Source organism: Stegodyphus dumicola, chromosome 10 (assembly GCF_044657685.1).
Source record: "Stegodyphus dumicola isolate Sdum_Otavi_A_Nest chromosome 10, ASM4465768v1".
Taxonomy (NCBI): Eukaryota; Metazoa; Arthropoda; class Arachnida; order Araneae; family Eresidae; genus Stegodyphus; species Stegodyphus dumicola.
The window spans coordinates 17,514,793-17,541,877 of record NC_140777.1 but is presented as its reverse complement, the minus strand read 5'-3'; the positions used below and the strand labels follow the sequence as shown (position 1 = coordinate 17,541,877).

General features: G+C 34.9%; 2 protein-coding genes across 2 annotated transcripts in view; both read left to right on the top strand.

Moving 5' to 3' along the window:
- Positions 1 to 8,500, top strand: part of LOC118204475 (protein 60A-like) — a 72,421-nt gene extending 63,921 nt beyond the window's left edge. Inside the window, exon 6 of the mRNA XM_085824678.1 lies at positions 4,735 to 8,500. Within this exon, the coding sequence (XP_085680804.1) occupies positions 4,735 to 4,995 (261 nt within the window). The 3' untranslated portion in view covers positions 4,996 to 8,500. The remainder of the gene's footprint in view (positions 1 to 4,734) is intronic.
- A 10,463-nt stretch (positions 8,501 to 18,963) lies between these two features.
- The window catches only part of LOC118191490 (tryptophan 5-hydroxylase 1-like), a 108,260-nt gene continuing 100,138 nt past the window's right edge, over positions 18,964 to 27,085 (top strand). Inside the window, exon 1 of the mRNA XM_085824681.1 lies at positions 18,964 to 19,168. Coding sequence (XP_085680807.1) covers positions 19,058 to 19,168 — 111 coding nt within the window. The 5' untranslated portion in view covers positions 18,964 to 19,057. The remainder of the gene's footprint in view (positions 19,169 to 27,085) is intronic.

Here is a 27,085-nt window from a genome sequence, read left to right as displayed (position 1 = left end):
CCAAATTATTGCAATTTATCCTAAGTCGGCAATTGCGGAGATTCGGTATCGCGTAAACCACGGCACACCAATTATCTGCCAAGCGTATCTCCTCGTTGAGTCATTTAGAGATTTTATAAGGTATTTCTCCCGCCTTCTAAGCGTGCCTTCATGGTGTAGTGATCTGCACGCTGGGCGCGTATTCCAGAGGTCCTCGGTTCGATTCCCGGAGAAGGCGATGTTCATTTTTCAATCTCTCTTGCTTCCAAATAAACCTAATGACTCTACATTGGCGCTGGAACTAAAAGGGTGGTGGATGATGAATCTCCACACCCAGGATTTGGCGACTGGGTGCCCTAAAAACCCCAGTCGCCCTTTAAAAGGGGGAGTATGTAAGGTATTTCTCCCGTCTTCTTAGCGTGCCTTCGTGGTGCAGTGGTCTGCACGCTAGGGGTGTATTCCAGAGGTCCGCGGTTCGATTCCCGGCGAAGGCTATGCTCATTTTTTCACTTCTTCTGTTTCCAAAAAATACCTAATTGTCTCCACAATTTTGCCGCTGTTTCTCTAGTTGCTGGAAAATTCCACAAGGGCGTATTTTAAATTTAAGAGAGGGGAAATATTAGGATATATATTAGATCTATATATAGCATAATTCAAACACAAAATTTTGCTCCCTTTAATATTCACACTGGCAACTTTGGACTCCAGCTGTTGGATTTGAAAATTAAAGAATTATAGAACTCGAAATTTGAATGTCTTAACTGCGATACAGAAACATTGGAGAAAAACAAATGTGAGCGTAGCCTTTCACAGCACAATTGGTCTGCTTTGAAAGACCTGGAGAAGGAAGGTATGTTGATTTTAACACATGGAATAGTATTCTTGATTCGCATAATCAGCTGAAAAAACTAGCGTATGCTGTTCTTTCTTTATTCGGGTCTGCGTATCCATGCGAACAATCATTATCAAGCATAAACGCTATCAAGACTAAATTGAGAAGTCGTCTTATTGATGAGGACTTGAATCATACTTAAAATTAAAAACAACAACATAAAAACCTGATCGGGAGACTTGGAAGAGGGCCAAGCTCTGAGATCGTAGGTTGATCAGCTTGAGAACGTTCTTAGAAAAAGCCTAAGAGTACCCTAATTAAGTGAATGACAATATACCTACCTATATAATTTAAAATGTGTCCCTCAAAAGAGATTTCAATCGTTGAACTGTTGATACTGACTGTTGACTAATGAGTTTGCCGACCACTGGCTAATTAACCCCTATAAAGTAATATTGGGAAAAAAAAAAAAAAAAAAAAAAAAAAAAAAAAAAATCTGAAATGTTTCAGATTTTAAATTACGTCCAAAGAGGCGTTTTGAGTGTTACCTTTATTTATTAAATATCATGTTCTTTGCACTTAAACCATAAAATTCAGTTCAAGAGCAATATCGCAAAATAATGTTAAATTAAGCATATCTTTAGAATTTCCGATATACACAGTCTCGCGAGCTGGAGATAAAAGTATTTTTTTTTTTTTTTTTTCTATATAACGTTGCCATTTCTCGCTTTTAAAGCATTGAGTTTGTAAATCAAAAATTCGTTAAAGTTTTAGAAAATATAAAATCTATAATAAAACAAATTCCAAATTTGGGATTTCAGATGCCCATATTCGCAGTAGGATTTCGTCATTCAAAATTCGATGGCTCTATGTACCATTGTTTTATCACAATGCGAGAAATAGACAATCATTTATGCAGATTTTTCATTATTTAATTTCTTCAAATATAATGGAGGACTCTAACATTTTGTGGCAACAGTTTGAAAAGTGAACCGACGTTTATGAGTCCGAGGCAAAATCGCAAAACGAAAACAATAGTCCCTAAAAACTTACCTAAGTATGTCTTCACCCCTCCCCCCCTCTAGCCCATGGAGGTAGGAAGTAAGATGGAGTCGCCCTAAATAAGTTTCTCCCGTACCCTGCTCTGAAGCACCGGCGATCCCTACGTGGTGACCAAAACATTGGGTCATTTACCATTGAGTTCAATGGGATTTGACGCGTTCGGATGTAAATATTTTGTAATTACGTCGTAAATATACATATAAATGTATATATTTTCTTTTTCTGCAACACTTCAGAGTCCTAAGTATGTGAAAACAACATATTTTTAAACAACATTTCATTCTGAACGGAATTAAATGCTATACTTTTCGCAGGACAGTTTTCTCAGAATGGTTTAATTTGAATGAAATATTTTCACAAGTTTTCGTTAATCACATTAGAAAAAAAAATTAAGGTAATTCGATTTGATTCGGTTAAAGTACAAAAATTAAGATCAAAGTTTATTGTATTATTAATATTAAAATTGTGCATTATTTCTTTTCTATTTATAGAGCTTCTTCCTAAAATACTTTCTTAATTATGACATGATTTTTTGGCTTCTGAGGCATCTTTTAAATCGAAAAATGTAAGTCAATTTATAATTAATGTTCGTCAATGTAAGTCAATTTATAATGTTTATTCGGTTCATTTTAAATTAGAGAATTATTAGGAATTAGCGAAATACTTTAAATAGTACTTGACTTTCTCTGAACATTTCTGAAAGGGAATAAAATAAGTTGTTTTTTGAAGTATTATTTAAAACTTGTAACTGAGTTATTATAAAATGTAAGGGGAATAATTCTTATCAGATTTTTTTTTACCCTTCATTTCAACAATACATAATCCAAAACTCTTATTACGTTCTTAAGTGCGCACCTCATAGCATTTGCTTTACAATACCTTTTAACAGATTGCTTTCCAATACGAACAATTCTTGCTTAAATAGTTTTATAACGTATTTGTCAACAGGATTTCAATTTATGTTTACAATTCAATATTAAGGTTATTATATATTTAGATAACATTTATAATTATTATAAATTAGGTACATTTAATAATTAGATTTCTTCACAGTACTTTCGCAGTTGTTTATAAGTGAATAAATTCTTCATTTCAAATACATTTATAAATAATTTAATGAATATTTATGTATTTTGTCAAAGACAGATACATGGTTTTTGCAAAAATATGCAACAATAATATATGCATGTGAAAAAAATTTTTTCTATTTAAAACATTTTGGTGTTTGGAAAATAAAATAAAAGTAGCGAATACTCTATCAAGGGTATCGAAAGACGTATACAATTTTAAATGTATCGTAAGGTGTTTTTCATTCTTTTTAAGCATAACATTTTTCTTAAAATCTATATTTTTGTAGTTCAACAGCTTAGAATTTTATAAAACAAATTCATAATCAAAATCGCTGTTGTTAGTTATCGAAAAATAACCAAGATGTGATTTTTGCGTAAATGTCACTAAACTATACAAATTGCTATTATCCATCACACTATGAATGTTTCTTTCATGCGAAAGTGTCCCTTTTTCGATTTGTATGGAACTGTCGTGTGTCGAAATACTATCAGAATCCTGTCAAGCGAGCTTCTGAATGTAAACAAAGAACACCCCATCTGGTGACCCAAGCTTCAAAGCAGTGCTTCACTTCTAGTGTCGATTGGCCCCTCCTTCCTTTCCTACTAGTGATGGGCAACTTCGGTACATTCTTGTACCCGGTACGAGAGTAACGGGTACAGACAAGTACCCGGTACAAAATACCCGTTACTCAAGTAACCGTTACTTTGAAAAGTATACCGAAAACCGATTTCAAGTACCGAGTACCCAAGTAACGATTTGGAGTACCGAAGTAACGAAATACCGGAGTAACGGTTTGCTGTACCGGAGTACCCTAGTAACGCTTTACTGTACCCGAGTACCCTAGTAACGATTTGGAGTACCCGAGTACCCTAGTAACGATTTGGAGTACCGAAGATGCCTAGTAACGATTTGGAGTACCAAAGTAGCCTAGTAACGATTTGGAGTACCGAAGTGCCCTAGTAACGATTTTGAGTACCGAAATATGCAGCTAACGATTTTGCGCACTGAAGGAACTCTGCCACGTCACCACGTGTTTGATTTTATCTGTACGGAGTAAAATTTTGAATATAAGAAAACATGTCACCTACTGAAGTGTCTGAGGAGCAGACCATTCATGGACACAAGGAGCGCATACCAAATACAACCAAATACTACTGTCCTCGTACCAAAACCGAAGTGAGCTGAACCCTCATCGATCCTCCAGTAACGAATACCGAAATACCGAGAAAAGAAGCATATTTTCGTTACAAAGTAACGAATACCGAAATACCGAGAAAAGAAGCATATTTTCGTTACAAAGTAACGAATACCGAAAAGCACCCGTTTCGGTACAGAAGTAACGAATACCGAAAAGTACCCGTTTCGGTACAGAAGTAACGAATACCGAAAAGTATCCGTTTCGGTGCAGAAGTAACGAATACCGAAAAGTATCCGTTTCGGTTCAGAAGTAACGAATACCGAAAAGTGCCCATTTCGGTACAGAAGTAACGAATACCGAAAAGTACCGATTTCGGTACTGAAGTAACGGGTACTTGGATGTACCGATTTTCAGTACCCGTTACAACTAAGTACCCGTTACAAAATACCCGGTTCGGTAGTACCGACTCACCACTATTTCCTACCTCCATGCTCTAGCCACGCCACTGTCTTGATTATAAATTGGCTATCTCGACTTGTCCTGGTTTTGCTGAAGTAAAATAATGATGAAAGCTTTACACCACATTTGAAATTAGAGTTAAGTATTCTACTGTTAAATGCTCTTTAACAAATTTTGTATTCTTTTGTTTTAGGACTGGATTATTGCTCCTGATGGGTACGGTGCTTACTACTGTTACGGTCGCTGCTATTTTCCCTTGAACGCCCATATGAATGCCACAAATCACGCTATTGTACAAGCCCTGGTTCATTTCACGAATCCGACTATGGCTCCAAAACCGTGCTGTGCACCAACTCAACTCTCTGCCATTACGGTGTTATATTTTGATGACAATTCGAATGTTATACTGAAGAAATATAAAAATATGGTTGTTAAATCATGTGGGTGCCATTAGTACATGACAGGGGCGTAGCTAGAGTTTCCAGCGCCCGGGGACAACTGAAGAATTTGCGTCCCTTTCTGTGTGCCAAGGATGGAAAACATTTCATTTAAAAAATTTCGTAGCATCAATTTGGCGCCCCTTAGATGCTGCGCCCGGGGACAGATGTCCCCCTTACCCCACCCTAGCTACGCCACTGATACATGAGATGCATATTTGATAGTCTGTGCATATTTGAAATATTTCTAAAAAGCTGACCATAGATTCATAATTTCAATTTAAGTACTGAACAGAATAAGGTAAGCTTTAGCAGATTACGACAGTTTTGGTTACGTGACCTTTTCTAATAAAAAAGAAAGGGCGAAAAAAATTATATTTGTGCTTTAGAAAGAATGTTGCAAAACTCTAGTTATTTAAGTAAACAATATTAAAATCTCCTCCCTTCTCTAAAAAACATTTGTTTCATAATATGCAAACTTAGCTGTAAACATTATCAAAATTTTGAGATTAAGCCATTTTCGCAGCTAAAAAGGGGGAAGTTGGTTTTAGGGGCTATATACCGTACCTCAAGTACCTTCCCCCCTTTTTAACTAATTTTATCGTCAGAAAATCGAAAGGGAAAAATTATGCGAATCATTCAATTTCCGAAGAACGCGGTTACAATAAGAACATAATAAATGAAAAATAATCATATATTAACAACTTGCAACTTTCACAATATTATTTTTTTAGATGAAAACTACATTCCGATAAGAATGCATAATAATATTAACACTTCAATATTTGGCGGATATTGAGCCGAAATCTGACGGTAATTGAGCTTACTCAATTAACTTGTAAAGCCCCAGGAGTACCTCGCATGAATGAACCTTGAATGAAGTTCTCTAAAAGGGCTTCGGAGGAACAAGTGAGGAGGGAGAAACAAGCAAAAGACCTGCATTTCGAAAGATCGAACACATCAGCAGTAGATAAAGAGCTGGAACGTAAACAACGGAGGTAAGGTGTAACCACATGTTTGGAAAGTTAAGTGTGGGAACACCTGCTAAGTCTTTAAAGGAGAACCTGTTTAAAGAATAATTTGCACAAAATACGTTTCAAATAATAAATGCAAAAGAAAGTAAAATCGATGAAGTTTTAATACAAAAATGCAAATACAAACTGAATAAAAATGAAAATAAAAATTATCAAAGAAAGCTTATCTACCAAAAGACCAGCCCTCAGGGAGAAAATCTATGTACGATAGACGAAAGCGAAAATGATATATATATATATATATATATATATATATAGGGTGTCTATAAAGTCCCGGACCCATTTTGATGCTTAATAACTCATAAAATAATAAAGATAGATTAAAATTAAAAACATAAATGGTTAGATAGACTCAAAAAGTTTCATGACCCTTGTCAATGAACTTCCACGTGTGCCCCCTTCGTCGAATATCAAGTCGATATTCAATTTCACGTCAGGTACCGGCAATCATGTCGGCATCCACAGAGGCTATTGCGGTTGTAATTCTGGCTTTTAGGTCATCCATGTTCGACACTCTCCTCCTGAAAACGTTGTCCTTTACAAATCCCCAAAGGAAAAATTCCAGCGGCGTTATATCAGGTGATCTGGGTGGCCAAGGAATTGGACCTCCTCACCCAATCCATCTTCCTGTAAAATGGTCATTCAAAGAACTACGAACGATGGTACCCCAATGAGGTGGTGCACCATCTTGTTGCAAAAAGACATGTGAAGCTCTTCTAGTTGTGGAAATACGAAGTTTTCCAACATGTCTAAGTATACGGCTGATGAGACCGTCTTTCCTGTAAAAAAGAAAGGCCCAATGACTCGGTCGTGCATTAGTCCACACCACGCATTAACCTTTGGGGAATCCCTTTGTGCCTCATGGTATTCATGGGGGTTTCCAAATCCCCAATGACCAAAACAACAAAAGGAAACAAAAGAGAGAAAAATGCAATTAATAAGCAGGATATTTAGAAAAGTACAGATATTTAGACTGGAAAATGAAATTATTTGAAATTAACCACACGCGCAGACGATATTTACAAAAGTAAAGATATTCAAACCTGAAAAGGGAAATATATAAGCTATTTCATCAATAAATGCCAGAAGTGTGTTTATATCTTCATTATTTTATGAGTTATTAAACATCAAAATGGGTCCGGGACTTTATAAACACCCTGTATAATAAATTTTTATATAAATTATGACTAAACAAGCAAAGAATGAATTTAAAAGCTGAAATTTTATTAAATTATTACAAATAATTAAGTAAAGAATTCTATGAAGTTAACTCAAACTGAGTTGGAAAAATAATAAAGTAAATATATACTTATATATATAATACAGACGAAATGCAAATTACAGTTCGGAAAAAAGCGTTATATCATTGTCAAATTCAAAAATTTTCAAGAGGTGGAGGAATCTACACACCGGTACTACTACGTTTTCTGGTATTATAGCTATGATTCTCTTCACTTCCAATTAAATGAGGCATTTAAATTAATTATTTTTAATTATTTATACCTCTGGAAATTAAAAACGCCAGCTCTGCATAACCAGTTTTCCAATACAAAAGTAAATTAATAACTGTAACTATTCAAGTAAAAACTCGATGAATCAAATTTTCGCTATGTATGCAAAGAAATGGCTAAGCTCCCAAAAAGAAATTTTATATATGATAATCTATAAGAAATGGCAAAAAAATAAAAAATATATATATATATATAACACACATTAATAGTTTTTATTTGTTTCTCTAATTTATACTCTCTCTAATTTTATCATTAATTAATACTTATTCTAATTTTAATTACCTAATTAATTGAATTAATACTTTATCTAATCTATACTTTCTCTAATTTTATTCTTAATTAATACTTACTCTAATTTTAATTACCTAACTAATTTAATTAATGTTTTCTCTAATTTTAATACCAAGTAATACATTTTTCGAACTTTAATTGCCCTTTAAGAAAAGTTTTCTCCGGGTTTTAACTGATCCTACCAACTAATATATGACAGTATTATTACCCTACATAATTTCTCCTAGGATGAGATGATCTTTTTTATATATATAAAAAAAAAAAATATCTCCTCCCCCCCCCAAAAAAAAAAGAGAATAAGAAATAGATAAGAGTTATCGAAATGGTCCATGTGTTGACACCGAAAAAGTTATCGTCAAGAAAATATGAGCTGGTAAGTATGAGTCGGTAAAACCAGTGTGCCCGAAAAACGCAAGTCGTACTTAGTATGAATTCAAACATAATACTTCATTAATCTAATATTAAATCGTCGTTTTCGGATATTCTTATGTAATAAATGTAAAATTACATACTTTTTTATGTTTAATATTTTAGTGCAACAACTTTACTTAAAGTCGGCAAATTTTCAGAGTGCTCCAATATCTGACAACCATGCCCATAAAAATTCTTTTAAAGTAACCATAAACATGACAGTTTTTGCACTTTAATTATAAAAAAAAAAAAGAAAAAAAAAAGAAAAAGAAAAATTACAGCATTTTCGCATACGTTCTTTTTGCTGCATTCCAACCGCTTTTATATACAGACTGCAGTGTATTTTGTTTTAAACTTTTTTAACTAAATTTTAAAAGTGTCGCTTGCAATGGAAGAAACTGCGGTAAAATTTCTTCAGGAATATAATATAATATTTTGGCAAAAAAAAATGCTGAGAAGAACAATTTTTTAATACCTTTTAAAGCGATCATGACGAACAAAAATCCACTTGTGAATAGGTTTATTTATAGTTTTCAGGATAAATACTTAATTAAAAAGTAAAATATTTATGTAATAAATAGTCTTTTTCAGTTAAAAGCCATTGTTGTTTTTCTTCTGTAAAAAATAAACGAACTACCTCAAGGTAGTTGCGCCAATACATTTAAGCACCTGTTATGCTATTGTTAGCTATTTTCACGATACTTACATATTATACCGTCAACCATAAAAGGGGGCGGAGATGCTGCCAAATTGGCGCCGATCGCTCTTGAGGAATTCTCAAGGATTGACGTTTCTCTGTTTAATAAACAATCATTATTAGACCCGCTTCGTTTTTGTGCTTCATAGAAAGGCTTTTGTCCACTTTTAATATTCTGTTAACCCTTCCTTTTAACCGAAAGCTTTCTAGCACCACCAGAGGGTCGAGTGTTTAAGACCGCTGGATTACTTTCAGATCGACCTGTTCCAATCCCAGGCGCCCAGGCTGGATGGCTGGTCGATTTTTGTGATTTGGCCCTTGTGTTACGTAAATTCGAGTCAGTTTCCCATAGAAAGGTCCTCCACGAAGACATCCCTCTCCTTAGGCAAATAGCCTCGTGTGTTTTACTACATTCATATAACCATAAACATAAGCTTTGTTCAGAACGCTGTAAGTGCAACCTTCCTTCAAATAATTCTTCCAAATTATTCCTGTTCTATCGGCCATATTCAGCTGACAATATCGTGTGCATATACGTACTTTTTTTTTATCCTATAATCGCATAACTTTAAAAATAATCCACTGCATTCTTTTTTGTAGCAAGGTAGGTCATAAATTTTAATCATTCCCTTCCCCAAAAAATGCAAGGAAAAAGTACAACAAAAAACATTTAATTTAGATCCTAGTTTATAAAAACTAAACATGGGCTTGAAAATCGGTCGGTGTTACATCAGATGAAAGCGCAGATGGTATGAGGAAGTCGTTAGGTCACTCTTATTGGCGCTAAATCGCGGATAATACGTCGGTGCCATTTTCGCCTAATTATTGTACAAAACTTTTAGTCATGAAAAAATTTTCATTATTTAATTATAATTGAAATATTTTACAATTTTGTAATCATGGAAACTGAGTTAATATTAAATTAATTTAGGATGATTTTTTTTGTTAAAAATAACAAGATGTGTTTTTATGGCGCTCTTTATTGTAATACAAGTTCATAAATCTTTTGTCAAATAATTTAGTTCTGATAAAGTCAAACAATATTAAATTAATTTCGGATGATTTTTTGTTAAAAATAACAAGATGTGTTTTTATGGCGCTCTTTATTGTAATATAAGTTCATAAATCTTTTGTCAAATAATTTAGTTCTAGTAAAGTCAAACACATATTACCTCCCGTAAAATAATGTATTTACGTCACTGTGATTTATTAAACTACTACTAGTGAGTCCCATTATGTGCTTTAATTTTTATGTCATTAAGTATCATCATCTACCTCAAGTATATTTATATAATTTTTAAGTGTCTTATTTTTTATGTAAAATTATATTGCCTTTTCTACTGCAAGTTAAATGTAAATTGAACCCTGAATACCGTATTTCTTCGCCTGTTTCCTCCCCTTTTTACTTCCTTGTACGAAGTATTGTAATCATGAAAAATTCCGGGTTTCATATTTCAACGGAAATATCCATTTTGAACGATATCGAATGCAATTTAACGAAGTTTTTGCGTGAGATCTGTACGTAAGGACAGAATAAAGGAATCTTTTCCCCAAAACGAATTATAAAACTGATTTAAAATGGATTCAGAAGAGATTTTTTCGTGGCGTCTGTATGTACGTATGTATGGATCTCGAGTAGACGAAAACAAAGATGAAAAACGAGTAGCCTCAAAACATTGAAATTGTGGTAATATAGGGCTGCTATAGCATGTGCATGTGCACCTTCCTTTTTGGTGGCAATCGGCCGCACCAAAAGTATATAAATATGTATATGTTACGGTGAAACACCGAAATCTGGAGAATGTCGACTTTCACCGGTGAATGTCAACATTCACATAGTCGCTTGGTGTATGTCCGAAATATTTTCCAAATACTCTTATTTCTGACATACACCGGTGAATGTCAACATTCACCATGTACTAATGGTGAATGTTGAACATATAAGAATATTATATTTCCTTCTCCATCATTCATTCGCGAAAAAACGCACTTGAGACTCAGAATAAGAACTTAAAACACACAGTACATTCAAAATGAGAAAGGAAAATAATAGAAGTTATAAACTTACCAAATTATGTGATTCAAATCTTATTTATTGCAACAACTTAAACTATTAAGACACTTTGAATTGCACAAGAGGCCCTTGCTTTTACAACTGCATTTATTTGTGGAACACTTCCTTTTGGAATGGCAGCGTGTACATAGACTCCTCTCTTTTCGACCTACACCAGAGCATATCTGTGATTGTCGACATACACCGGTGAGGGTCCGAATGTACAAGAATGTAAAAAAATGTTCGATCTTTCACCGACGTATTTGGTGAATGTTGACATTCTCCAATTTCGGTCTTTCACGGTAACATATATACCCACTCTGTTACTCAGCTCAGTGAGGTCAATTTTTTTTTTATTCTTATATATTGGTAAATTGTGCATTTTTTGCCTTCAAAATGATTGAATTATGTTCTTATCTTCCGGTTATGCCTTTAGTTAATCTGTATGAAATAGTTGTCGAATTATCAACAATTTGAAAGTTGTTTAAGTGCTGCTAAGCCTAATTTTTTTCACCATCATATTTATTTACGTTTGAAACTTACCAGAATAGTGAGTTAAGTCTTTCTGCACCGTCAGTGTTTTTTTGCTGAGTGTGACCAAAAGGAAACTTTTAGTTTTGTGCACCAAAAAATCTGCTTTCTTGCGTACTGGCGGAATTGCTTGTTTTTGCGTAGAAACTGTAATTTTACTTGTAAATTTTTTTAAAATTGTTTTAACTGTATTTGGCGGTTTATATTTTTCTATATCTTTGAATATTTATTGAAAACATTTTGATATATGATATATGTATTTTGCCTTGCCGCGAAATGAGAACCGAATTAATTGAATGAGAAACATATCTCTAATAAAATTCAAGGAAATAAGCTTATAAATGAAATGCTGGAAAGTATGGTATAATTTAATATTCCGGTACAAGGAAGTCATGTGGTGTACACATCAGATCTTTTATGCTAATTTTATCGTCCAAAAATCGAGAGGGGGAAAATTGCGAAGATAAGTTTTTGAAAGGATGCGGTCAGAGTGTAGAACCATTAGGTGTTTTTGAAGCAGGAGACGTGAAAAATGTACAGTGTCCTCGCCGGGACTCGAAACCTCGAATACGCGTCGAGCGTGCATCCACTTACACCATGAAGGAATGCGAAAGGTGGGAGAATATAGCTTATAGCAATACGAAGGTAAAACGTGGAAAATAAACATGAATAAACTACAAGTAACTATCAAAAGAAACTTACATTCCAGTAAGAATACATAGTAATATTAACATTACAATATCTGAGAATATGTCTGAAATTCTACTTCCTGTAACTTGAATCTTGTCCGTTCTTATTGCTATCTCTAAAACTCATTACAGTTCGAATCATACATATATAATTAGAGAAGGTGAATGTCCACTCGATTTGGCATAATCGTAGACTGAATATGAGTTTGTGTTTGCTTTGCCGTGATGGGTGGGTTCTTGTATTACGTTGGTATAAGTTTAACAGTTGGAAGGGAAAGGCTCGGCGTGATCTTCGTAGGTAGTTTGCGAAGGTTTGTATTCGTTTGTTAGTAGGACGAAAACAATCATTACATGCACGAATCCATTTTCAAATTTAGGGTAGCTCGCTCTTTGAAGGCACTGAAGGAGAAAATTACGCGAATATTTAAAATTTCAGACCCTGGTGCTCAAAAGTTAGGGGGAATACGCGAAGAAATAACGGTAACTAATTCTCCTCCGAAGAGATCTTTTAATACAGTATTAAATACTTCTGAGTCGTGTTTTGTAAATTGTTTGAAATTTGTAAAGAACCATTTAGGCTTACATTTTTGAAAAATAAAACTTTTGTACTTAAATTAGGCATTAAATTAAGAACTATTTTAAGGTACTTTTGGTAACTAAATAAGTTTTATTTTAATATTCTAAAACTTTGTTTATGTAAATATGTGTTTATATCTGCTGTTTATTGTGAAATTTTGTATGTAAACTCTGCGACTGTCGTAGTTATTATATTTTTTAAGATTAAAATAAACATTTTTAAAAAAATTGCCTCTTTCTTTTTAAAATGAACTCTTCGTAACTTTTCTTGCAATGGGGGGGGGGAATGGTACGTCTATGTTAACGGAGCAAAAAACCAAAAAAACCAAATAATTGCCAACTTTTTAATACAAATTAACCGTTACAGAAACCGTATGATGTCGCTAAGTTTTAAGAGTGCCTATAAACCGTAGTTTTCAGATTTGAGGGTTCCCCCCCCCGGAGTTTATAGTTTGATGAAGGCTCTATAGAAGCTATCAAACAATGAAGGTAATGCTATTACGTTCTTGCAAGAGTACAATATTGTTGCGTGCGTACGGGTTCGTTATGAATTAAATGCACAAGTCCAATAAAAAGTGAACAAAATTTATTATTATTACAACCAAACTGCTTAAATTTCCCTCAGATATTCGTGCAGTATTACCATATCTTACAGTAATCTTTTAACTACTCAAACGTTCAAAATAACTTAATTCAAAACAGCTAGAGAAAGCTCATCCGCGAATTCGCTACAGTCAACAAGAGCAGTTTTCTAAACAAACGTGAAACAACAACAAACAAACTAACTGAATTGAGACGTTTTCCTCCTTTTTATAAGATTTTAAATCTCGCGCGAGAATTTTCTGGAAATTTCTCGAAATCAAAAAGAGATATTTATTTATTTATTAAATGTTAAAATGCACGTGCTCTTGTATTTTTAATTTTTCCGGCTTAGCTTTCTCATAATATTCGTCATGCGCTGCACTGCACGGGGAATAAAACAATTTAATTTATAATTCTATTAACATTAACTAATTAAATAGCAAATCCGTAACACTGCCCCCTTCCCAAGGACTGCACGTCCCGAGCAGTACAATCCCTGAACAGGAAGCCAAACTTACAACTAAAACATAAATGTAATAATACACATTACATTACAATAACAAACAATGTGAACAATAAATGCAATAACTAAAACAAATCAAATACTAAATACACATTTAGGAAAAAAAAAAAAGGGGGGGGACCATGGTCTTACACTATTTACAATTATTTACACTACGTACTATGGTCATAGTAATAAGTTAACCTGTCGTAATGAACGACTTTAGAGTTCGAAGACACGGATCCGAACTACGACGTCATTCAGCCTGTTTAGGACTGTGTACGGACCATCCCAAGCTGACTGCAATTTCGGACAGAGTCCTTTCCGTCGAGACGGACTCCACAACCACAAATTGTGTCCTTCGTGGAATTGGTGTTCTGTAGCTCTTGTGTCGTATCGGGTCTTCATCTTCTCCGTCGCCAAATTGACTCACTCTCGTGCAAGGTTGCGCATCACTTCAAACCGGACCTGAAGATCTTGAATATATTCCTCAGACGATGAAGGAGCATCCGGAGGGCGACCAAACAAGAGATCACAAGGCAGACGAAGGTCACGACCGAAGAGCATCTGTGATGGGGAATAGCCGGTAGTCTCGTGGACACCACTGTGGTAAGCCAGTAAAAACAGTGATAATTTCTTGTCCCAGTCCTGCTGGTTTCTGGAAACCACTAATGAGAAGTTATTAAGGATGGTTTGATTGAACCTCTCTAACATGCCGTCCGACTGGGGAAGTAATGACGTCGTTTGGGTTTTGTCAATGCCGAGTGGTTTGCATTGACAAGTTCTTTGATTACTGCGGATGTAAAATTCCTTTTCTGATCGGAATGTAACTAAAGAGGCACTCCGAACCTGGAAACCGAGGGTTGTATCATCACAGCTACTGTGACAGCCTCTTGATCAGGAATAGGATACGCTTCAGGCCACTTGGTGAAGTAATCAATGACAACGAGTATGTATTTCTTGCCATCAGCAGCTCGTGGCAGAGGTCCCAAGATGTCAAAGGCGATAAGTTCAAAAGGCGCACCTGTGTGTAACGTTGGAGCTTGCCTCGTCTGCTTTTCCTCGGTCCTTTCCGACCAGCACAGGCATCGCAAGATCGGCACCACTTTTGCACGTCATGCTTTGCATTATTCCAGTAAAAGCGCTCACGAACTCTTTGTAAGGTCTTTGATGTTCCAAAGTGGGCTCCTGTAGGCCTGCTATGTAGTTCTTTAAGGATATCCGGGATCTTGGAAGTATCAGTTGCTATCAGAAAGTCTTCCCATCATCCGATTCGAATTTCCAGTATAAGACGCCGTTTCTAATCTGAAATGAATCCCAAAGTGCCCAGTATTGTTTTGCTGTGGGACTATAGATAGAAATGTCCTGCCAGGTAGGTTTTCTCTTTGATGACTCCATTAAATCAATTATGAATTTAATATCACGGTCTTCCTGTTGGTCTTTCCTGACTTTATCATCACTCCACGGGTCTCGATCAGCCGATGTTGATGTCGTAATTTGTCGTGCGACCGGACTCAGCAGCTCGTATTTCGCTTTGACCCTGGAACAATATCGGTAATATTTTTTTTATGAAGTTGTTCTGCAGAGTAAAATTCTGCGCAGTTTTTAAAATTTAACGTTTGGTGTTCCTCAAGCATTTCCTCGGTACATTTAAAAGCTAGACGAAGGCTGGCAGCATAGCTGCTAGTATAATATATAATAGTTGGTATAATATACATATATAGCGAATGTACTAGTTGGACTTCAGGTTAATGGACTAATTGCATGAGCATCTTCGCGGTTTTGTCCATGTACAGCATGTATAGGAGCCAGTTTCTCTAAGAAAAGATGAATATATTGATGCGTCCCTCTGGGTTCGTAAATTAACTGAATAGATGATAGCTTGATAAAATTTACTTTATACCAAAAAGAGCACCTTACAGTTTCGAAACTTTCCACGAAAAATACTCGTAGAGCTCCTCTCCGTATCACAGAGCACATTCAGTAGTTACACTATAAACTCTAGTTCTCTTCTATAGACTTTAAAAAGACTACTGAAGAATTATCTTCTAGCCTTGTGAAACAAAATAAAGTAAGAAGAAGGGCGTATAAGACCTTTTTATTCGAATACAAAATTAAAAATTACACAACTTGGGTTGTTTACACAAGACAAGCACTTCTGGCTTGACAGAAGTAACCTCAAAGGTAACATTGAAATACGTAATCTGGAACCATTTCAGTTGTGACAGATCAGCCTAACGGCTCACAGAATAATTAAACGCGCAGGAAAGGCTCAGGTTTGTAGAAAAACCGGCGAGACTAGCCGAATGGCTAGAAGCACTCAACGTTCCAGAATCAAATCGTTAATAATCACGGCACACCGTGGTCTGCAATAGGCAGATATACTCTAACACTAGCTTTCGAAACTCTTGCTTAAATAGCACTTCTTTTTACCTCAATATGTATAAACGCTCTCATTTACATTCTGGCATGAAAAGCGTGGGTTAAAAGAGAATGCTAGGAAAGTACTTAAAATTAACTATTAGTTAAAAATAAATAGATAAACTTCACAACATTTCAAACTACTAAGAACGTTACACACATCGCAATACACAGCGTATCTACGGAACGAAACTCAGACGGAGATATCTCAATACTCCGTAGTCGAATCAGCACTTTGAAGCAAACTGAAAGCAGATGCTCTCTCCAGTATTTTCTCCGGCAGCCGAGAAATCTCTAGTAACTTCCCTTTATCGAAATTACTGAAGGCATTTACGATTTAAGTTACATCTAAAGGCCGTATACGGTTACAGCTATATATAGGTGTTATGTCGTGGAGCAAAAACAATTTTACTTTACACCTGACTGCCACTGGCTCCGACATAGCAGTGTGAATACTCTACATCTAAAATTTTAAACACCCTTCCAGAATTTTAAATGTTTATTTTATAGAATTCTATTTATATATTTGCAAGTTATACACTATAAACACAATAACAAAAATTTGAACTTATCTGCACCAGCGTGAATAAGCCTGGCATAATATTCTGAACTCGACGCAACTTTAGGAGGTAAAATACCGCAAATTCAAACACAAGGGTTTCATCCTTTTCAACGCAGCTAATTTTCTAAATATATTTTACTAATATCCGCAGCGGGGCAGCGGATTCCATTTCATTCACCCAAAACTCAATTTTTGTATCGCAATAGTATCGCAAAAAAAGCAAAAACCTCGACTCAAAATCAAAAATTGAAAATCTATAGAATATCATCATTTGTTGCCATGCCAGCACTGCCAAGTTTATCTTCCTGCAGCTGTTGTCAGACTTATCCTCGCTGTATGTGAGAGGTACAACAATAGGGATCATTTACAGTTATTCAGTTGCAGTATCACAGTCATACAGACCGAACCAATATGTCGCGAAGTTTGGCAATTTTTAGCGATTTCCCGCCAAAATTGGAGACAAAAATTAGTCGCCAATACCCTTACCAGCTTGGCGACATCTCGCCAATTTAGCGAGATAGCTATTTACTCCAATATCATATAAGACTTGCCCCAGTAATGTTATTTTTCCGGCAAAGCTTCCCGCCTTTCAAGCTCTTCATGTTATATAATACAAAATCTATTACAATTTCACATGTAATTTCATTAAAATTATTTACATGTATTCAAAATTTGTAATACTATTATAATAAATTTATTAACTCATCATCAAATCTTTTATGCAAAAGTTCATTTACTAAACGTTCGTAACGTTTATAGAAACTATTTGGCCGATGCTGTCTGTACCTGTTATCTTAATACTTGGAGCGCATCCCTCATTCGAAGAGAATGTGCCAAAGTAAAATTTGAAATAAGGCGATAAAGCACCCTTTGTTGAGATGTAGGTGTTTTCAAGTAACTTTTCATTAAGGGGAAAACATTTGCAGACTTCTTCCCCCTCACCCACCTGAAGAAAAGAGACCGGAGTCTGAGTTACTCAAAATCATGGAAATTCTGAAACTCTGCGCCAAACTACGGCATTTTTCAGCCCAAAATGGTAATTTGCCCAGAAGGGCTATTATTTATTATTTGACATCTTGCGTTAGTTCACTATAAACGGTGTTTCATTTTTCAAACTGTTGCCACCAAATATTACAGCCCTGCATTACATTTATAGTAATTAAGTAATAAAGAATCTGCCTGGTGTATGCATGTTTCTCGCACGGGGAACAAACAACGGTACCTACAGACATCCAGTTTTTAATAACGTAGTCCTCCACTCAAATATGGTTATCTGGAAGCCCAAATGTGGAATATGTTTTATAATCAATTTCATATTTTGTAAAACTTTAACGAATTTTTGATTAGCAAACTTAAGAATTTCAAAGTGAGCAATGGCAACACAGAAAAAAAAAAAAAAAAAAATTCTAGCGCGCGAGACTGTCTATTGGAAATTCTAAAGATAACTCTAGCTTCCTTTGCCGAAATCAAATAAACTGAAACGCTAATTTATTTCTTCTAAAATCTAAAAATCTGTATTTTTGTTCCCTATGTCTTCCTTTCCTTGACAATCAGTAATCAATTAATTATCGGTTTTACGATATAATTATTATTTCTTTTAATCAAAAGGATCGTCGATCAATTTCCGGTGTATATTTATTCAGTCACCACCGGCCCTCTTTAAAATTTCATCTATCCTCCAGGGGGGGCACTACCAACCCGTTGAAATCTCCTTACATAATAATTTTAAGCATAATTAAGTAATTTTTTTTCTAAAAAATTTTAAAATATGCATTATTATAGTTTCTTCGATTTCCCTTTCCTCGACAATGAATTAAGCATTAAAAAAGAAACCCTCCCTCCACCCACGCAGGTATTATTTTGAGATCTCCCTCCCCCATATTAAATATCGTCGCTAAACTATTTACTGCATTAATTTTTCGTATCAATGAGAGATGGGAAGAAAGAAAACTCACGAAAAAAGAACATTATTATGATCTTTACCAATCGTTCTGCGCAAAGTGAAAATGATTCTTCCCCATTGGAGAACTCCTTCGAAGGTACCACCCACAGTAAAATTCACACCCCTCCTCCGTCCCCGCATACCTCTTCGCATTCGAAAACTGTCATCAAAGGAATCTGTTCTCTCTTCTCGAAAACTCTCATCCAGAGGGCTTGCTCCAAGTAATAAATACCATTTTTTTTCGCAGTCACTCCTGTCAAAGTTGAGAAAGTTTTCAATGGAAGGGGCAAGCGAAAGAAGGGACATGTTTAAATCTCGTCGTTGCTGTAGCACTCCTGCCGTGGCGAGCCTTTCAGACTTCTCCGATTCTTATATAGAAGAGATAAAGGTAAGTAAGCAATTATTACTGTTATTTGAATGGCACCTCTGATGATGATTTAGCTCCTTTAGAAATTAACCGTTTACTCAATTCGAATATGGTTAAAAGTGTGATAATTAGTCCAAAGGGCTAATAGCCTAACGGCATTTTCCGTCGAATCACGTAAATGCAATTTATCACTTTTCAACTTGCTGCCACCAAATCTTATCGCCCTGTATTATATATAAAGAAACTAAATAATGAAGAATCTGCACGAATGTATGTATGTTTCTCGCACTGTGAAAATCTACTAGAATCATCAAATTTTGATTTTAAATAACATACTTCTTCCCACGAACATGGAAACCCGACTTTGGAATTTTGAATTTGTTTTATTGTCTTTTCATGCTTTTTTAATTTTATCGAATTTTGGATTAAAAACTCAACAATTTTAAAACGAGCAGTGGCAACACTGTTAAGGGAGGGAAAAAAAAAAAAAAAAAAAAAAAAAACATTTTTATCTCCAGCGCGCCAGACCTTCTATCCGTTTTAGCCCAAATACTCTATCTAGTTTATTATCAATAAAAAAAATTAAAAAATCTTCTATAAAATAAACTTTTATACAAAACTATAAATGCAATAAATAAACTAAAAAAAAAAAAAAAAAATCCGAAAGAGTTAAGATTTTAATGTTCGCCTAAAAAGGCTCTTTTAAAGTTTAGTATGTAGATTAGAGATATCAATAGCACAGATTATCAGTAGTAGAGATTATCGGTAGAGATATCTACTACTGATAATCAGCACAGATGGCTCAGGGAAATATTTTTTGGACACTGGGTAAAAATACATTTAAATTAATATTAGGAACGTCATATATCGTCAGTATGTTGGAAAAATGAAAAAAAAAATATAGAACATCATTCTCTAAAAGTATTGAATGTTTTTAATTATATGGATCTTGAATGACAAGCATTTTATTTAAATCAATTAATAAAAAAAATCTGAATGTTTCAGATTTTAAATTAGGTTTAAAAGGACGTTTTTTTAAACTTTTTGTGTGTTACCGTTATTTATTAAATACCATGTTCTTCGCACTTAAAACATAAAATTCGGTTCAAGAGCAATATCGCAAAATTATTTTAAAATGAGCATATCTTTAGAATTTCCGATACACAATCTCGTGCGCTGGAGATAAAAGTGTTTTTTCTGAGCGAAGTTGCCATTGCTCGCTTTGAAATCCTTGAATTTCTTAATCAAAAAATTTGTTAAAGTTTTACAAAATATGAAATCGATATTAAAACAAACTCCAAATTTCAAATTTTGGGCTTCCAGATGCCAATATTTGTAGAAGGATTACGTTATTCAAAATTAGATGGCTCTAGGTACCGTATCACAATAAGAAAAACATATAGATTCATGCAGATTCTTCGTTATTTAATTTATTTCACTATAATACAGGGCGATAATATTTGGTGGCAACAATTTGAAAAGTGAAACAACGCTTGTAGTGAATCCACGCAAAATGCCAAAACCAAATTAATAGTCCTTCTGGGGAAAATGCCCATTTGGACTAAAAATCTGATGAGTACACCACATGACTTCCTTGTACGGAATATTAAATTATACGCCTTTTTTCCTGCATTTCATTTAAACTTATTTCCTCGAATTTCATTAGAGATATATTTCTCATTCAGATAATTTAGTTTTTCCTTCGCAACACGGCAAATATACATAAAACCTGAAAATATCTTTATTAAAAATTGTAAAGTATAGAAAAAATATAAAACTCAGAATACAGTTAAAACAGTCAAAAAATTTTTTGCAACTCAAATTAGAGTTTCCACTCAAACAGAAGCAATTGTGCCAGCGGGCAAGAAGACAGATTTTTCGGTGCACAAAACTAAAAGTTTCCTTTTGGTCCCACTCGTCAAAAAGACACTGAAGGTGGAGAAAGACTTAATTCACTGTGTTGTTTCAAATGTAAACAAATATGGCTGCTATGTTGAAAAAAAAAGGCTTAGCTGCATTTAACAACGTTTAAATTGTTGGTAATTCTATAACTATGGCATGCAGATTAATTAAGGCATAAAAACCTTAACCGGAAGATAAGAACTACATAATTCAATGATTTTTTAATCCAAAACTACGGAATAATAAAAAAAAAAAACTGAGCTCACATAGCCGAGTAACAGAGTGAGTATATATATATGGTGCGGTCGATTGCAACCAAAAAGGGAGGTGCACAACCGCATGTTTTAGCATTCCTATACAAAATTTCGACGTTCTGAGGCTACTCGTTTTTGAGTTATGCAAGATACATTCATACATACGTATGTACGGACGCACGAAAAAAATCTTTTTTGAATCCATTCTAAATCAGTTTTATAGTAATTCGTTTGGGGGCATATAGTCCTTTATTCTGTCCTTACGTACAGATGTACACAAAAACATCGTTAAGTTGCATTCAACCGCGTTCAAAATGGATATTTTCGTTGAAATATGGTACCCGGAATTTTTCATGATTTCATGAATTTACTTCCTTTACTTCGTACATGGAAATAGAAGAAATGGGGAGGGAAGAAAGGAAACATTTCTGAAAAGATTCAAATTTTAACGATCGTCCAAAAGAGCTCTTTTAAAAGTTTAATATGGTTTGTCGGTAGATATAATCGATAGAGATGGCCCAGATGGAAAAACGAAACATTTTATAGGATATCAGATGAATATAAATTTAGACTAACATATCTAATGTACATTTAAAAAGCAAAAAAAATATATAATGTAATTCTATACAAATACTGAATGTTTTTAATTAGATATATCATAAATTCAATTCATTTTTATTCTTGTCAATCCAATTCAGAAGTCAAAAAATAATATCGGTGAGAACTGGATCTATTACTTTTAAATAGTTTAGTCTGTTCATTAACAGCGAACATATTAAACATGGAAGAATAATAGCTTACGTTTTTCCGAATGGCAACAGACTCGAATGATAAGAGAAACAACGCAAAATCGCGCTTACAAGTACCCGACGTTCTCCGGTGTTTATGCATGGTAAAAAAGCTTCATTCAGACGGATGGGGTAATTTTTGCTAATGGAATGACAATACTCGGCCTCATCGAGCATATTTGGTGTTAAAATACTCGCAAACAGAATATATCACTCGAATGTGTTGGCCGCCTTATATTGAGCATGTGTGGAATGCCTTAGGACGCCGAATTTCAGCGCGTCAATTCCTCGCTGGATCCTCTAGGAGCTGAAGAGTGCACTTTTTGCGGAGCGGCGAGCAATTCTACAAAACTTGATCAACACTTAAGTAAACTTGATCAACACTTGAAACAAAACTTGATCAACACTTGAAACAAAACTTGATCAACACTTGAAATAAAACTTGATCAACACTTAAGTAAACTTAACATAAAGGTCTATGAAATCAAGATGGGAGGTATGCATATCGGTACGAGATTACCATACATCACTCTTACGAAATGCCCAGCTGCGGTAAAATAGCTTACCCGAAAGGCAGGTTTAGGTTTCCCAGAAAATGGCAAGAGAAGGCAGGGTTGCCATATTTAGCTCGAAATGGCCATTTGACAACAAAACTGGCGATATGTCGTAGCCGGACGGAGAACATTCCAGAACGCATTCTTACTGGTTTGGCCCAGAATGTTCTCGAAGGCAGGCTGAAAGCTATATAAACCCTACCTGTATGCAGTAGCAGTCTAGTGTCGAGGGTATCGCGAGTTCGTGCATCAAGAATGTGCATCGTTGAGGCTATCGAATGTATCGAGTGCAGCAGTGAGTTGTAGCGTGGAGAGTCTAGAGAGCACTTTCAGTACCGAGAACGACCGAACCGAGTCGGGAGCTGTACTCTAGTGCTTTGCCGTGATACCAAATTCCAATTTATCTTCACCGTTATAGCCTGATAGGCTAACGGCTGTGTTACTGATTGGTTCAGCGTGGTTGTCGTAGTTTCTCGACGATTGTAAACGTGTTTTTGGAGCTGTCCTGAGTGATAGTGGCTAATAAATTCAGTTTTCATTCTTCATCAAAAGTTTTCATCAATCACTCCAAATCAACAAACCTGCAGAAACGCAACAATATTAAAGAAAAATATTTTTCTGCAAGACTGACTTAATTTTTCCATCATTTGACAATTTCTATAAATTTAGTTTTCATTTCATTACTTTGCGAACAATCAATTACCAAACATTGCAATTTATGTTAACTAATGCTTTTGTACAAATTTCTATTAATAATCTTTCATTAAGTATCAGTTACATTTTATTTCTGTCATTATTCTTTAATTTTGATGACCAGTGTATTTAAAATTAGCATGTACACAATTAATGTTATCGCGTATCTTCTGTGCCATTCATTTCATGTCTACGTTCTAAATTTTTCAGGTATGTAATTCAATTACGGGCGGGCAAATGAAAAACCATTTTATTTCCGCCAAGTAATAGCATTTTCTGATTTGCGTATAGCATTCAATTCACTAAAATATTTCAGGAGAATTTTAATTCCAACCAAATCAACATATGAATGCCTTTTCCAGAAATTCTAGTTTTCAAGCAGAGAAATAAGAAAGCACACAAAGTAAAGAGGATAATATATATATATATGTGATGTACCAGCTTTAGTCGTAGCTTGAATTATCAGACGATAAGTTTAAAAAAAAACAGGATTCATTTATTATTATTGGTCAGAAGAAATAGCAGTTACAAAAAATCATATTTCCAGAGTAAATAAAAAAGAATTAGTAATAACTTTTTGTATGAAGTTTACTGCAAAGTTACATTAAAGAAAAGCTCCCGATATTCCTTTTGCGAGTCCTTTTATAGCCTCTGGAAAGGCGGAGCTTAAAAAAAATGACGTCAGCCAATCCAGTTCGCTTTAAATATTTCCAGAACATTCTATAACTGTACGTGTAGAAAAGGCGGGAAAAACAACTTTACTACGGGGCTGTGGATTTAATCCCACGTACTTTCAAATAAGAGAACATCGCCATTAAAAATGAAAAGAACATACAGTTAGAATTTTAAGTGTATTCTTGACTATGGAATTTTATTATTACATATATATATATGTATATATAATATGCTTCAAGAATTGCAATCATTTATTGTTTTCCGAAACCCACTAGATCAAAACAAGATTGAAATAAGTAAATACATATCTGAAGTTGTTCAGATATTAAATTTTGTATTTAGTTATTTTAATCTAGTTTTTTGATTTTAATGATTGCTAAAAAGATTCTTTTTAATATGGTTTATTAGTATGGATTATCGGTACAGAAAGCTCAGGGGGAAATAGCAAAACGTTTCACAGGAGAGTAGATAAATATGCATAGACTAACATGGCAACCTTGCATATCTTCTGTATATTTGAAAAGTGAAAAATATGCGTCAATCTATAAAAATATAAAATGTTTTTAATTAGGTAGATCATGAATTAAACGCATTTTTATTTCAATCAATCCAATTAAAAAGTAAAAAAAGAATTCTTAACAACATCATATATTGTTTTCAAATAGTTAAGTTTTTTAATTAATGACAGACAGATTAAATGTGAAAGAATAATGTCTTACGTTTTTCCCGAATGGCAACAGATTGGAAAAGTGAAAAACGCAAAATGGTATTTTAAGACTAATAGCCCTTTTGGGCTAAAAAGACAAGAAAACCGATTGAATAGCGTAGTAATGTTAGTAAGATTAAATACTAATAAATCTATCCAATTTTTAATGCAACTTTCATAAGTAATCGTTAGTGCTTTAACGAGCAATAAAGTACTTTTGAAATACATTGCTTTTAGTTATAATTTGAGATTATTTTTATTGAATGCTTGATTTCAAGACCAAGAGACCACCCAGAGCAGGGGCGTAGCTAGAGGGGGTCAAGGGGGGACATCTATCCTTCGGACGCAGAATCCAAGAGGCGCCAAACTGATGTTACGGCATTTTAGAATTAAATGTTTTCAATCTTTGGCAAGCAGTAGGGGGCGCGAAATCTTCAGTTGCCCCTGGGCGCTAAAAACCCTAACTACGACTTTGACCCAGAGGCTTACAGTCTGCCATAGGTACTCAATGGCCCCGTGGCCAGAAGCTGTGGTTATTAGGAAAGCCACAGTAAGTGCAAGTCACAATATGACTGGTTACAGTACTGTTGTACTTGTCGATTGTTGACAGAGGACGGGGTCACTATCCACTTACCATTTGATTGTCCATTAGGTCTGTTTACCAGTTGCCACTGTCTATTAGTCAGTTGGCCGAGGTACTTGGCCCTTTCACTGGCCAAGTACCGTGGATCACTGGCCAAGTACCGTGGTACTGGTAACACTGTTGTAACACGATAGGACACTGGTACGACTGATTATGATAACACTGGCCACAGTACTGTTGTTGTTGTTGAGTATCGATGGAGGACAGGGACATCATTTTACCATGGTATGTCTGTTGGCCGCGGTCCTGTGAATAATTTACTGGCCATGGTACTGAGAACACTGCGCGCTTTGACATGGTGGCCCACTGATAATACTGGCTACAATAACCACTGGTAGTTGCAACACTGGCCGGGCAATATTGCTGATGTTGCTGACTGTTGATAGATCTCGGGGATACTGCTTCTTTACCATGGGTTACACAGATGGCCGTGGTACAGTGGCCTTTTACTGCTTTAACTGACCGTGGCACTGGTAACACTGGCGGTAGCAGTGTTGTTGTTGACAGAGCATAAGCACGCCGTCTAATTACGATAGGTTAGTACACTGGACTCAAATTAGCTCCCCCCCCCGCTAGCAGTAATTTTATGCCACCCGAGAAGGCATTCCAATTATGTGTTTGTTACAAAGATTTTAAGATTTTAGTTATCTGAAGTCCGAGTTTATATTATTTTCATTACTATTAAAAGTGGTCATGAATAATGCATCCAAAAAGTCTACAAATGGGAGCTAATCTTATTTAAAGATTTGGAGATACAGATTTGATTAACTTGCATTGGCACATCCAATCCATTCCAATCCAAATAAATAGACTCAGTTACGAATATTTGCGCTAAGAATAATCGTTTTGTTTGGAAAAACGTTCATGTGTCAACTACGTTTTTTTCCAAAATTAAGAATTAGTAAGAAAAGAAACCATTTCAACGATGCACATCTGTAAACCAGGGTAATTTAATTCTGTCCAAGACTACAATTACAACTGAAACGCCATCACGGGAAATGCTATAGTTAGAAATACAAGAACAGTGCCGTAGAGCGTTGAAATTGTGTCTACCAGACTGCTAAAATATGTAGCTGTGCACCTCTCTTTTTCGATGCAACCGGCCGCACCAAACTCATATAAATATAAATATCTATATTGTCACTCTGTTACCCGTCTCAGTGAATTCAGTTTTCTTAGTTATATGCTGTTAAATTTTGGATTTTTTGCTTTAAAATTGATTGAATTATGTTGCTCTTATGTTCCGGTGAAGGCTTTGATACTTTTATCTAATCTGCATGCAATAGTGGTAGAATTATCAACAATTTAAAACCGCCGCTAATCCTAACAAAGCCGCCATTAGTTTATATTTGAAACTCTTAGTAGAATAATTCAGTGAGCGATGCATCAACTTCAGTGCCCTTTTACCCTGTGTGGCCAAAAGTTAACTTTCAGTTTTGTGCATCGTATATGTCTTCTTACCCGTTGGCCTAATTGCTTATTTTTCGTAGAAACTCACGCTTATCCACAACTGGTGCTAAATTGCGCTGCTCGGCAAAAGTTTCACAGTCGATGGGATAATACGTAAATAACAAAATTATAAAAAGAAATGAAATTAATGCTTAATTTTATGCAAAAATGCTTAATTTTAATTTAATAAATGGATAATTTTATGCAAAATACACGGAAGTTTCTCACATAGGCAAAAACATTTTAAAGCCATTCGCGACAACGTAGTTAAGTG